Source organism: Ranitomeya variabilis, chromosome 4 (assembly GCF_051348905.1).
Source record: "Ranitomeya variabilis isolate aRanVar5 chromosome 4, aRanVar5.hap1, whole genome shotgun sequence".
NCBI lineage: Eukaryota > Metazoa > Chordata > Amphibia > Anura > Dendrobatidae > Ranitomeya > Ranitomeya variabilis.
The window spans coordinates 369,777,701-369,790,679 of record NC_135235.1 but is presented as its reverse complement, the minus strand read 5'-3'; the positions used below and the strand labels follow the sequence as shown (position 1 = coordinate 369,790,679).

Genomic DNA, 12,979 nt, shown 5'->3' with positions numbered 1-12,979 from the left:
ACAACACGGGTCTAAATACAGTAATAGTGTATACAAAAAAATTAATATTATTGCACAGTCAGGATACTACACACATAGTGTGTCATGAACTAACAGAGCCACAAAAAGAACACATAAATAAAGGTAGTAAAGTGCAATAGTGCAATTGTGCTGTATACTTTTAAACTATATTAGTGCAACAGTACAAAATGCAAGGCTAAATAGTGCCAAGACCTGAGCTAAAATATATGAAACACAGGAACCAATAAAGTGTATACATTACAGGCATAGATATGCAAACAATATAAGGTATAGTTACCACAAGAATAGACCCGGAGACCCACCACACCCGACGCGCGTTTCGCACAGGAAATGCTTCGTCCAGGTCATCAATTATTTTCTTGGTCTTTTAGTGAAGGTTTCTTCATATTGGTTTAAATATTCGGTATCCTTCATGACCCCATAAGGGATATTATTCGGTGTTTTTTGTATATATATATATATATATAATTTTGCCCCCCCCCCCCGGGAGATGGTTGAGAAGGCATTCTGAACTTCAGACCTAATTGCGGATCTTAGTTCAGAAGCAAAACCCAGGGTTTCCTCACATACTATTTTCTCTATGCATGATCTACAGAGCTTCTTATCACAAGATTCTGATAAGGGCCTGTTACACGTGGGGCAGGACCGGTTCCTCATTTTCCCCGACTTCTTCATTCCCTATTAAGGGAACAGAAGTAACCCCCTTATAATGGTTGAACTTCTCAACGTCCACTCATCATTAGATGAACTCGCAGGTACCGGTTCTGGAGGGGGGACTGCTTGGACCAAGGGATCCGTAGGTGGTGATGTGTTTGCTGCAGCCGATCTCCTGCGCTGTGTGGAGCGGTTACTGGAATAGCTGCTTCGCTTGTCTTTGTCTTTTGGCCCATCCTGCTGTTTATGATGGCGCTTCGGTTGCTGCTGTTTAAGCTGGTGCTGTTGCTGCTCCTGCTGGAGCTGCTTGTTGCTGCCTTCCATGGTTGTGGAGACCGCATACAGCAGTAGCTGTCTGCATCGGTCTCCTTTTTAAATCTGCCGCTCTGCAGCGTCCTCTATGGTCCTGCCCCCCTACACCTGCGTTCAGTGAGGAGAGCGCTACTGCGCATGCGCCCGCCCCGGGTACCGGAATTTGCGCTCCATTTCCGGAGTGGCGGCCATCTTGGTGCAGCTCATGTACACACTGCCAAGCGTGTGTACTCCCGGGAACCCGGGTACCACATCTCCACTCTGGAGCTGCGGCTGCACTCCCCTCCTGCGCACCCTGAAGTACCCATCAGTCCCAGTGGTGGCTGCTCCAAGTACCGGAACAATCGCGGCAGGAGCCTCCTCGCTGCCGGAACCAGACTACCCGGCACTGGTCCTCTTCATCCAGATGTCATCTTCGTGCAGGTACCATGCTGAAGGTTCCCCGTCAGGGACAGGAAACCATCTGATGCAAGGGAGAGGTACCGCCCTTTTATCTGTAAGTTTCCTGTCCCTGAAAGGCGGATGCCCTCTCTCCGTGGTGCTGTCATGGGAGACTAAGAAAAAGGACCTCATAATTTGTTTTGCAATTTGTCCCAAACGCAACTATACTCCACATGCGGTCAAGAAATTCTGCTTGGGCACATGGAAGGGCTAGGAAAGGAAAGGGCACTATTTGCCTAGAATACAGTGGGTACGGAAAGTATTCAGACCCCTTTAAATTTCTCACTCTTGGTTGCATTGCAGTCATTTGGTAAATTCAAAAAAGTTCATTTTTTTCTCATTAATGTACACTCTGCACCCCATCTTGACTGAAAACAAAACAGAAATCTAGACATTTTTGCATATTTATTAAAAAAGAAAAACAAATATCACATGGTCATAAGTAGTCAGACCCTTTGCTCAGACACTCATATTTAAGTCACATACTGTCCATTTACTTGTGATTCTCCTTGAGATGGTTCTACTCCTTCACTAGAGTCCAGCGGTGTTTAATTAAACTGATAGGACTTGATTTGGAAAGGCACACACCTGTCTATATAAGACCTCACAGCTCACAGTGCATGTCAGACCAAATGAGAATCATGAGGTCAAAGGAACTGGTCAAGGAGCTTAGAGATAGAATTGTGGCAAGCACAGATCTGACCAAGGTTACAAAAGTATTTAAGCAGTATTCAAGGTTCCTGAGAGCACAGTAACCTCCATAATCCTTAAAGGGAACCTGTCACTCCGTTTTTTCAGTATGAGATAAAAAATACCATTAAATAGGGCTGAGCTGAGCTGAGCTGTGCTGGACAATAGTGTATTTTGTGTACCCTGATTCCCCACCTATGCTGCCGAAATACGTTACCAAAGTCGCCGTTTTCGCCTGTCAATCAAGGTGGTCTGGTCAAATGGGTGTGGTGAAATCGCTTCTTCTCCCCCAGATCTTGCTTATCTTTCCGTTGGTGGCGTAGTGGTTTGCGCATGCCCAACAGCGGAATGCACTGCGCAGCTGAAGAAAAAGACGTGATCTGCGCTATTTACCGCTTCATCGCTGGCCATCTTCCTGAGGCCGCGCGTGCGCAGATGGAGCGCTCTGCTGCCCGGGGCTTCATGAAAATGGCCGCGGGATGCCGCGCGTGCGCAGATGGAGATCGCGGCGGCCATTTTCCTGAAGCCGATATGCGAACCTCTTCCATAGTGCTCTGGATCTCAGACTTGGCCAAAGGTTCATTTTCCAACAAGACAATGACCCTAAGCACACAGCTAAAATAACAAAGGAGTGACTTCAGAACAACACTGTGACCATTCTTAACTGGCCTATCCAGAGCCGTGACCTAAACCCAATTGAGCATCTCTGGATGGAGAGGCCTGAAAATGGCTGTCCAACAACATTCCCCATCTAACCTAGAGAAGCCGCAAGGAAAAATGACAGAGGATCTACAAATCCAGGTGTGAAAAACTTGTTGCATCATTCCCAAGAAGGCTCGTGGCTGTACTAGCTCAAAAGGGTGCTTCTACTCAATACTGAGCAGAAGGGTCTGAATACTTATGACCATGTGATATTTCAATTTTTCTTTTTTAATAAATTTGCAAAAATGTCTACATTTGGTTTTTTTTCAGTCAAGATGGGGTGCAGAGTAAAAATTTACTTTTTTGAATTTACCAAATGGCTGCAAAGAAACAAAGAGTGAAAAATTTAAAGGGGTCTGAATACTTTCCGTACCCAGGGGGTAAAGGATTTTGCAACATTTTCGAGCTAAAAAGGTGCAAATGAGGTAAAAGACAAAAAAATATCCAAAATTCATCAACCTGTATGCACCATTTTGAAGAACTTGGCACAAAAAAAGAAACAATGAATACCACAACACAAAAATCACTTAAGGTCACTTAAAAGGTCACTTAAAAATTGCAAATTCTAAATCTGTGACAAATAGACTAGCACACATACATGGCAGTACTGACCCGCAGGGGGAATCAACATGTTAACAACTTCAATACGGTCAAAGTAAATCATTACACCGCCACTGGAAGAAAAGAACGAAAATGACAAGAAAATATTAGCAGACAGTAAAAAATAAAGAGCAACATGAGACAATCAGAAAAGACAGATATAGCCATGTTGTGTGTGCAGGACGTTTTCATTATTATATTTATTTAAAGCCTACCTGTCCTTTCAGGTAACGGGTCAGTATAAACTGCCATGTTTGTACATGAGGACTAAAGGTACCGTCACACTAAACGATATCGCTAGCGATCCGTGACGTTGCAGCGTCCTCGCTAGCGATATCGTTTAGTTTGACACGCAGCGATCAGGATCCTGCTGTGATGTCGCTGGTCGCTGAATAAAGTCCAGAACTTTATTTGGTCGTCCGATCGCTGTGTATCGTTGTGTTTGACAGCAAAAGCAACGATACCAGCGATGTTTTACACTGGTAACCAGGGTAAACATCGGGTTACTAAGCGCAGGGCCGCGCTTAGTAACCCGATGTTTACCCTGGTTACCAGCGTAAAAGTAAAAAAAACACTGACACTGACTGAGCTCCGGCCCTGAAGTGAAAGTGAAAGCACAGCGGTGACGTCACCGCTGTGCTGTTAGGGCCGGAGCTCAGTCAGTGTCAGGAAGCAGAGGCTGGGGGACGCGCAGGTGAGCATGTACTGTTTGTTTTTTTTACTTTTACGCTGGTAACCAGGGTAAACATCGGGTTACTAAGCACGGCCCTGCGCTTAGCAACCCGATGTTTACCCTGGTTACCCGGGGACCTCGGCATCGTTGGTCGCTGGAGAGCGGTCTGTGTGACAGCTCTCCAGCGATCAAACAGCGACGCTGCAGCGATCAGCATCGTTGTCGCTATCGCTGCAGCGTCGCTTAATGTGACGGTACCTTTAGGACTTCCCACCTAAGGGTATGTTTCCACGGTCAGGATTGGCTCAGTATTTACTCAGGATTTGAGGCAGGTAAAATATGCACCAAATCTGTATCAGAGGTCACTGGCAGGTCACTTACGTTTTTGATTTTTTTTTTTCATGCGGATTTGTATGCTTTTTTTGTAAGCTAAATACTGTATATAACACACACAAAAAAGAAAGATTTGTGATGTAATTTCTGGTCCAACCCACACTCCATTACACACACAGATAGACTTATAGATATTTTTTATTTATATAGCACCATTAATTCCATGGTGCTGTACACGAGAAGGGGTTACATTCAAAGTTATAGATATAGATATAGAGGGGAGAGGACCCTGTCCTTGCGGACTTACCGTACATTCTACAGGATAATGGGGAAGAAACAGAAGGTTGGGGGGTGCAGCAGCTCCGGTGGTGTTGGCGAGGCAGCCCGGGTGGTGGTGAGGCGGCAGAATGGTTATTGCAGGCTGTAAGCTTTCCTGAAGAGATGGGTTTTTCAGGTTCCGTCTGAAGGATCCGAGGGTGGTGGATAATCGGACGTGTTGAGGAGTGGAATTCCAGAGGATGGGGAATATTCGGGAGAAATCATGGAGGCGGTCAAAGGTATAGATGGAAAAAAGTAGGGGCCCTAGGACAGAGCCTTGAGGGCCTGCAACAGAGAGAGGGCGGGATGAGGAGGTAGTGTGGGAGTGGGAAATGCTAAATGTGCGGTCAGAAAGATATGAGGCAATCCAGGACAGGGTAAGGTCTTTGATGCCAAGGGAAGAAATAATCTGTAGCAATATGCAGTGTTCGACTGTGTCGAAGGCAGAGGACAGGTCGAGAAGGAGGAGGATGGAGAACTGTGTTAGCTTTGGCTGTAAGCCATTAGTAATTTTGTTCAGGACAGTTTTGGAGGAACGGTGGGGGAGGTTGTCAAAGAGAGTTAGATCCATCTATAAATCTATGTATGTCCATCTATCGATCTACAGTATCTATCCCATATCAATCTATCTATCTCATTCCATCTATCTATCTGTGTCATTCCACCTATCTATAGATCTGTCTATCTCATTCCATCTATCTATAGATCGGTCTATCTATCTCATTCCATCAATCAATCTCTCATTCCATCTATCTATAGATCTGTCTATCTATAGATCGGTCTATCTCATTCCTTCTATCTATCCCATATCTATCTATCTGAGATAGATATGCGATAGATAGAAGGAATGAGATGGACAGATACATATATTTATAGATACGTCTATAGATATAGATAGATCTATCGATATAACTATAGATCTATGGATAGATAAATCTACAGATCTATCTATCTATAGATCTATCTATCTATAGATATATCTGTCTATCGATAGCTAGATCTATTTATATATAGAAAAAAAATCTGTTACACCGGGGTCACACTTTACGAGAAACTCGCACGAGTCTCGCACCTCCATAACCGGCACTTGGACCGGAGCGTTCAGCTGCATAGAAATACATGCAGCCGCACACTCCGATCCCGAGTGCCGGGGGCAGTTCTGGTTATTGAGGTGCAAGACTCGTGCAAGTTTCTCGCAAGTGTGACACCGGCCTTAAACGCATTATGTTTAATTAAAAAATTCCAGAGTGGGAAAGCCGGCAACTGGGGGCCAGTGTTCATAGCCTGGGAAGCAGGTAATACCCATAGATCTTCCCAGGCTATGAATATCAGCCCGCAGCTGTCTGTGTAGCCTTTAGTGGCTATTAATACAGGGGGACCCCCCCAAAAAAATGACGTGGGGTCCCCCTATATATATATTCCTTATAGCCAGGAAGTCTATGCAGACAGCTGCAGGCTGATATTCATAGCCTAGTGAGTGGCCATGGATATTGCCCACCCCCCCGGCTACAAATACCAGCCCCCAAGCTGCCCCAGAAATGGCGCACATTACAGATGTGCCAATTCCGGCGCTTAGCCTCTCTCTTCCCACTGCCCTGTAGCGGTGGCATATGGGGTAATAAGGAGTTAATGTCACCTTTGAATTGTAAGGGCACATTAAGCCGGCTTATAAATGGAGAGGTGTCAATAAGACACCTATCCATTACTAATCCTATAGTTGGTAAAGGGTTAATAAAACACACACATGCAGAATAAAGTATTTTAATGAAATAAAACACCACACATTTTTGAAAACTATATTACACTGGTAATCCAAGCGAAGCCATCGATCTTCTGAAAAAAAAAAAATAAATAAACCAACAGTATACTCCCTGGTCCAACTCAGTCCTTAATAACGAGTGTCCCACGACGAGTCCAGCTCTAATACATCTGGATACCTGACATTCAGACATAGCAGAGATTGTAAATGACCACTGGAGATCTCCTGCGATGACCTACACTCTAGCTCACTCTGACTGTGAGAACTAGCCTAGGGTGACAGAAGATAACCCCCGGTCATGTGCAGAGCAGTTCTTGCGATAAGCTAAATTATCGCGAGAACTGCAGTGGACGCGGACTTCCGGGGGTGTGACAGGTAATACCTTATTTAAATTAGTAGGCATGCGTAGTAAGCTGCATTTACGCAGTTACTACACATGTGACTAATCATTAGATGCGGTCACATGCATCTAATAGTCTATGGTAAATTTATGGTGTGGCGACAGCGCGCCGCATTGTAAAGAGACATGCTGCGTTCTGGAAAGACGTGCCGTATGTCCATTTACGCGGGTCTGCCGCCTCAGTCTTTTAAAGGGAACCTGTCACCCCGTTTTTCCGTATGAGATAAAAAAACCATTAAATAGGGCCTGAGCTGTGCGTTACAATAGTGTATTTTGTGTACCCTGATTCCCCACCTATGCTGCCGAAATACGTTACCAAAGTCGCCGTTTTTGCCTGTCAATCAGGCCGGTCTGGTCAAATGGGCGTGGTGACATCACTGTTTCTTCCCCTAGATCTTGCTTATTTTTCCGTTGGTGGCGTAGTGGTTTGCGCATGCCCAACTGCCGAATCCACTACACAGGTGAGGAAAAAGAGCGCGCATCTCGGCTTTAGGAAAATGGCCGCCGCGATATCCATCTGCGCACGCGTGGCATCCCGCAGCCATTTTCCTGAAGCCCCGGGCAGCAGAGCGCTCCATCTGCGCACGCGCGGCCTCAGGAAGATGGCCGCCCCCACCGATCACCAGGGGAGTAGCGCAGATCGCGCTCTTTTTCCTCACTTGTGCAGTGGATTCGGCAGTTGGGCATGCGCAAACCACTACGCCACCAACGGAAAAATAAGCAAGATCTGGGGGAAGAAACAGCGATGTCACCATGCCCATTTGACCAGACCAGCCTGATTGACAGGCGAAAACGGCGACTTTGGTAACGTATTTCGGCAGCATAGGTGGGGAATCAGGGTACACAAAATACACTATTGTAACGCACAGCTCAGGCCCTATTTAATGGTATTTTTATCTCATATGGAAAAAATGGGGTGACAGGTTCCCTTTAAAGCCTTGTGGAGACCGGATTTCATGAACTCCCCTCCACTATGCTGTAACATCTGGCCGCTGCCCCTGTATGCAACGTCAAACACGCAGCGTTTCCAGACCGTGGAAACATACCCTTACAGTACTTATAATCTGCATTTGTCACCAGCTCCTTCTGTGACCTGTAATGTTTAGTTGTCTCTGATCTCTGGGTGGAGATTATACAGGACACATTCCAGTAGCTAAATTACAGAGAAACAGAGGGATTTCTGCTCTTCTCTGTATAGGACGTGTTCAGAAATAGAAGCATTAAGGACTGAGCAGTACCGAGAACTAGAAGTTCAACTTTGGGATTAGCTATATCACTCAGCACATCTGCCAGTCTCGGCCTCTGCGGTTTACTCAGCCTAAAAGCTTTAACAGTGCTACTACTATAACTGTTCTTTAATAAAAATAGGTCATCTCATGTGGACCAAAGTAACCTTTTGGGTCCCTTATGCGCCATGAGCCACTGCAATCCCTCCATCTGCTCTGATTCAGCCCCTGCTGACACCACACTGTCCTGTCAATTTATCTTACTTTGAGTAAGACGGATTTCAGCAGTTTTTTCAGAGTGGCTGGCAAGTTCAGGAGGCAGAGGATGAAGTGGCTCATGAGTGGAAGCAGAAACAGACTTCTTTAAAGGGAATCTGTCAGCAGGTTTTTGCCATGTAATCTGAAGACTGCAGGCGATAGAGGCTAAAATACACGGTCAGACACACAGCCATTACACAGTACCTAGCAGGGGCACATTTATAAGATTATTTCAGTACAGGAAGTTTTTTTTTTAAACACATCCAATTGTGGAAATTTTTATTATTCTAAAATCGATTAAAATTAGTTTAAGTGCAACTATATAATGACAGCCAAACTTAAAAATGTAATATAGCAAATTTTGAGATTAGACTGGTAATATTACTAAAAACATTTTATGAGCAAAGTATCGAAAATAGTTATCACACAAATTAGCAAGAAGGGACATATTAGCGAAAAACAACATATTAGCGAAAACGGACATATTAGCGAGAACGGACATACGATCTTGAACTACTAGGTCTTAATAAGGTATAGTACATGTACATACCTGGTACCACATGGTACATTTTTCACCTCATCAGTTTGTAAAGTCGTCTAAACAAAGAAATCATTTTTAATTACTTAGCACCAACATATTTTGCAGCACTGCACAAGTTAGAGAACTGAAAACAGAACCAAGACATTAGAGAGTATCAATATGACTATTAACCTAACAAGAGAATTTTCAAAAGTTTACAATGTATGATCAAAAACAGATGGAATAAGAGTGCTTGCTCTGTGCAATTGTCCAGCGTCAAGTTCCGTAATCTACCTTATCCTTCCTATTTTATTGTGTAGCATTACCATAACTTCTTGGCAGTACGCCAGATGTCTTGAGGTAATTTTGAGTCCTCCAGTCTTTGGCTCATCATATTAAGAGTTTTCAGTTGTTCGAAACTCTTGATCCATGTTTGTTAAAAATAAAAAAGAATGCGCTATACTAGCGCTCCAGAGGAGTTCCGAGTCTCCACAGATGCTTCCGTTGTATTTTTTTTGTCTGCAGCACTGGAGTCAGTCAATAACCTACCACAGTGGTCCTGCCCGGGCACAAACCGCTGAGCTCACCAATTGGTTTCAGCACTGCTGAAGTGTCGTGAGTGCAGCAGACAATATCAGGTACACATGGCAGCAGCAGAAACTCAGCATTGGACCCTAAGAGGGCGAGTAAAGAAGTGGCACACGCGCACACTCAGATGTGCAGGTGTACACAGCTTCTCCAGGTCCGGTGGTGAAACTCCACCACTGCTCTCATTGTCTGGTAATGTCTGCAGTGCTGACGTTATTTCAACAGCACTACAGCCCATCAGTGTGTGTCATCAGCTCGGGCAGAGCTGCTGAGCTAAGCAATGTTGACATGATGTCAGTGCTGCAGTTAAACAGTAGTAGGGACCGGAAAACTTCTTTAATATAAGGCTACTTTTTAATATAAGGCTACTCGTTTTGTAGAAAAAACACATCCTGCAAAAGTGCTTGCAGGAAGCGTTTTTTCTCCATTGACTTGCATCAGCGACACATTGTCACATTGTGTTGTGTCGGACCGTCGCCACCAAAAAACGTTGCATGTAACGTTTTTTGGTGCGTCGTGTCCAGCATTTCCGACCGCGCATGCGAGGCCGGAACTCTGCCCCTCCTCCCTGCACCTCACAATGGGGCAGCGGATGCGTTGAAAAATAGCATCCGCTGCCCCCGTTGTGCGGCGCTTCCACAGTATCTGTCGGTGCTCCGCAACGTCGCATTGCGACGTGCAGTGCACGACGCTAATGTGAAAGTAGCATTAGAAGCAAAAGACAGGAGTCAAAACTACCTCAAGACTTCTGGCATAATGCCAAGTAATTATGGTAATACGACACACCACACAATAGAATTGGAAAAATAAGGTAGGTTAGTTGATGAAAACACAGTAGAACACATTTTCGACATATTGTCTAATTCTAATTTTTTTTTTTAAGATAGTATGTGCCAAACATAGCACGTTACATGCTTTTTGATATTTGGTGTTCCTATAGACCATCTAGTATATAACATCAATCAGTTGGTCTAATATCTGTCAAAAATTTGCTGGAAAATGTTGGCCCTATTGTGAGCTATGGCTTTACAAACCCCTTCTCCTAAGACACACACAATGGATAAGCAAGGTGCAAAAAGTGGCCAAATAATAAATTTTGCTTTTTTGAAAATGTTTTCATTAGAAAGATAGTCGACATTCTCATTTGTATTATAATAGTGCAGGAGGAGCTCTTTACAACAGAAGCATAATGGGATCATCACTGTAGAGATAGTAATGAAAGCCACATCTAGAGGGACTATGTAGAGCAAAAAAAGTGGAGCGGCTCCAAGACTATTCAATAATGAATCCTAACACCAAATAGAAAAGTGGAATCAGCAAATGATGCATTGACCAAGTATCAAGCAGTCTCCCTAACCCTCTTATTACCTTCCTTTTTTTTTTTCCTTATTCATTATTTTGTGCTCCTTCTTCCCTGAGCCATAACTTTTTTATTTTCTGTCAATTTGGCCACGTGAGGGCTTGCTTTTTTGCAGGATGAGATGTACATTTGAATGACACCATTGATTTTACCATACAGTACATTGAAATGACAAAAAAAACTAATTTCACAATTTTTTTTTCTTACCACATTCACTAAAAGCTAAAACTGACGTACCATTATGATTCTCCAGGTCATTACGGGTTCATAGATAGCAAACATATATAGGTTTTTTTTTCATTTAAGTGATAAAAATTTTTAAAAAGGCACCATTTTCTGAGACCCATAACATCTACATTTTTCGGGATCTGGGGCCGAATGAGGGCTTATTTGTGCGAGACGAGCTGATGCTTTATTGATACTTTGGGATAGATACAATGTTTTGATCACCCACTATTGCATTTTATTACAATGTTGCAGCGACCAAAAAATGTAATTCTGACAGTTTGATGTTTTTCTTGTTATGTAGTTTACTGATGGAATTACCATATATCATATACCATATATCGAGTATAAGCCGAGATTTTCAGCCCATTTTTTCAGGCTGACAGAGCCCCTCTCAGCTTATACTCGAATTATTGTTCCAGGGGGCCGGCGGGGCAGCAGCAGCGGCTGTATCATCATACTCACCTCCTCCTGGTGCATCTCTGCTTCTCAGATGTTCTCCGGTTAAACTCTACTTGTGTTCAACAGTCACGTGGTACCGCTCATTAAAGTAATGAATAAGCACGCGACTCCACTCCCATAGGCATGGAGCGCATATTCATTACTTTAATGAGCGGTACCATTTGACAGCTGAACACAGGAACAAGCTGCCGGCGCAGGAGACCATCGGAGAAGCAGGGACGTGCAGAGACCATGCCAGGAGGGGGTGAGCCATGCAATAATCACCTATCCCCGTTCAACCGCCAGGCTCTGGCTTCCACGTCCTCTGGCTGTGACGTTCAGGTCAGATGGCGTGATCACGTGTTTAGTGCGTGCCCTCTGCCAGAACAGTCACAGCCAGAGGAACTGGAAGAAACAGCGGTGCGCAGCGGTGGAACGGGGACAGGTAAATATTGCAAGTCCTGAGGGCCTGAGCCAGCGGCGGCACCGGCACCTGGCCCCCATAGCGCACCGGTGTCCCCGCCTGCTCAGGACACCGGAACCTGGCCCCCAGAGACCAGAGGTGAGTATGTCATTTTATTTAATTTTTTAAATCGCAGCAGCAGTTTATGGGGCATATTATTCTATGGAGCATCTTATGGGGCCATCAACCTTTATGGAGCAACATATGGGGAAAATTATTCTATGGAGCATCTAAGGCCTCTTTCACATTTCCGTCGGTACGGGGACATCGCAAACAGTCGGCCCGACGTAAGTTGTGCAAAATTGTGCACAACGTGGGCAGCGGATGCAGTTTTCCGACGCATCCGCTGCCCATTGTGAAGATCGGGGAGGAGGGGGCGGAGTTCCGGACGCGCATGCGCGGTCGGAAATGGCGGATCCGACGGACAAAAAGTTCTATTAAACGTTTTTTGTCACGACGGACGGCAAAAACACGACGCATCCGTTGCACGACGGATGCGACGTGTGGCCATCCGTCGCAATCCGTCGTCAGTTAAAGTCAATGGCAAAAAACGCATCCTGCGGGTACATTTGCAAGATCGTTTTTTTTGCCAAAACGACGGATTGCGACGGACAGCAAAAAACGGAAGTGTGAAAGAGGCCTTATGGGGCCATCATTAACCTTTGTGCAGCATTATATGGGCCATATATTTGTATGGAGCATCTTATGGGGTCATTGTTAACCCCTTAAACCCCAATGACTGGGCCAATTTTTACAATTCTGACCACTGTCCCTTTATGAGGTTATAACTCTGGAACGCTTCAATGGATCCTAATGATTCTGACACTGTTTTCTCGTGACATATTGTACTTCATGATAGCGGTAAAAGTTCATCGATAAGACTTGGGTTTATTTGTGAAAAAAATGGAAATTTGGCAAAAATGTTGAAAATTTTGCAATTTTCCAACTTTGAATTTTTATGCCCTTAAATCACAGAGATATGTCACACAAAATAC

General features: G+C 44.5%; 1 protein-coding gene across 8 annotated transcripts in view; it reads right to left on the bottom strand.

Moving 5' to 3' along the window:
• Positions 1-12,979, bottom strand: part of LOC143764784 (erlin-1-like) — a 158,363-nt gene that overhangs the window by 51,597 nt on the left and 93,787 nt on the right. For all 8 annotated transcript variants that reach the window (XM_077250747.1, XM_077250744.1, XM_077250742.1 and 5 more), the window contains 2 exons: positions 8,938-8,984; positions 3,433-3,494 (listed from right to left, as the gene is read on the bottom strand). In XM_077250747.1, coding sequence (XP_077106862.1) covers positions 3,433-3,494; positions 8,938-8,984 — 109 coding nt within the window. The remainder of the gene's footprint in view (positions 1-3,432; positions 3,495-8,937; positions 8,985-12,979) is intronic.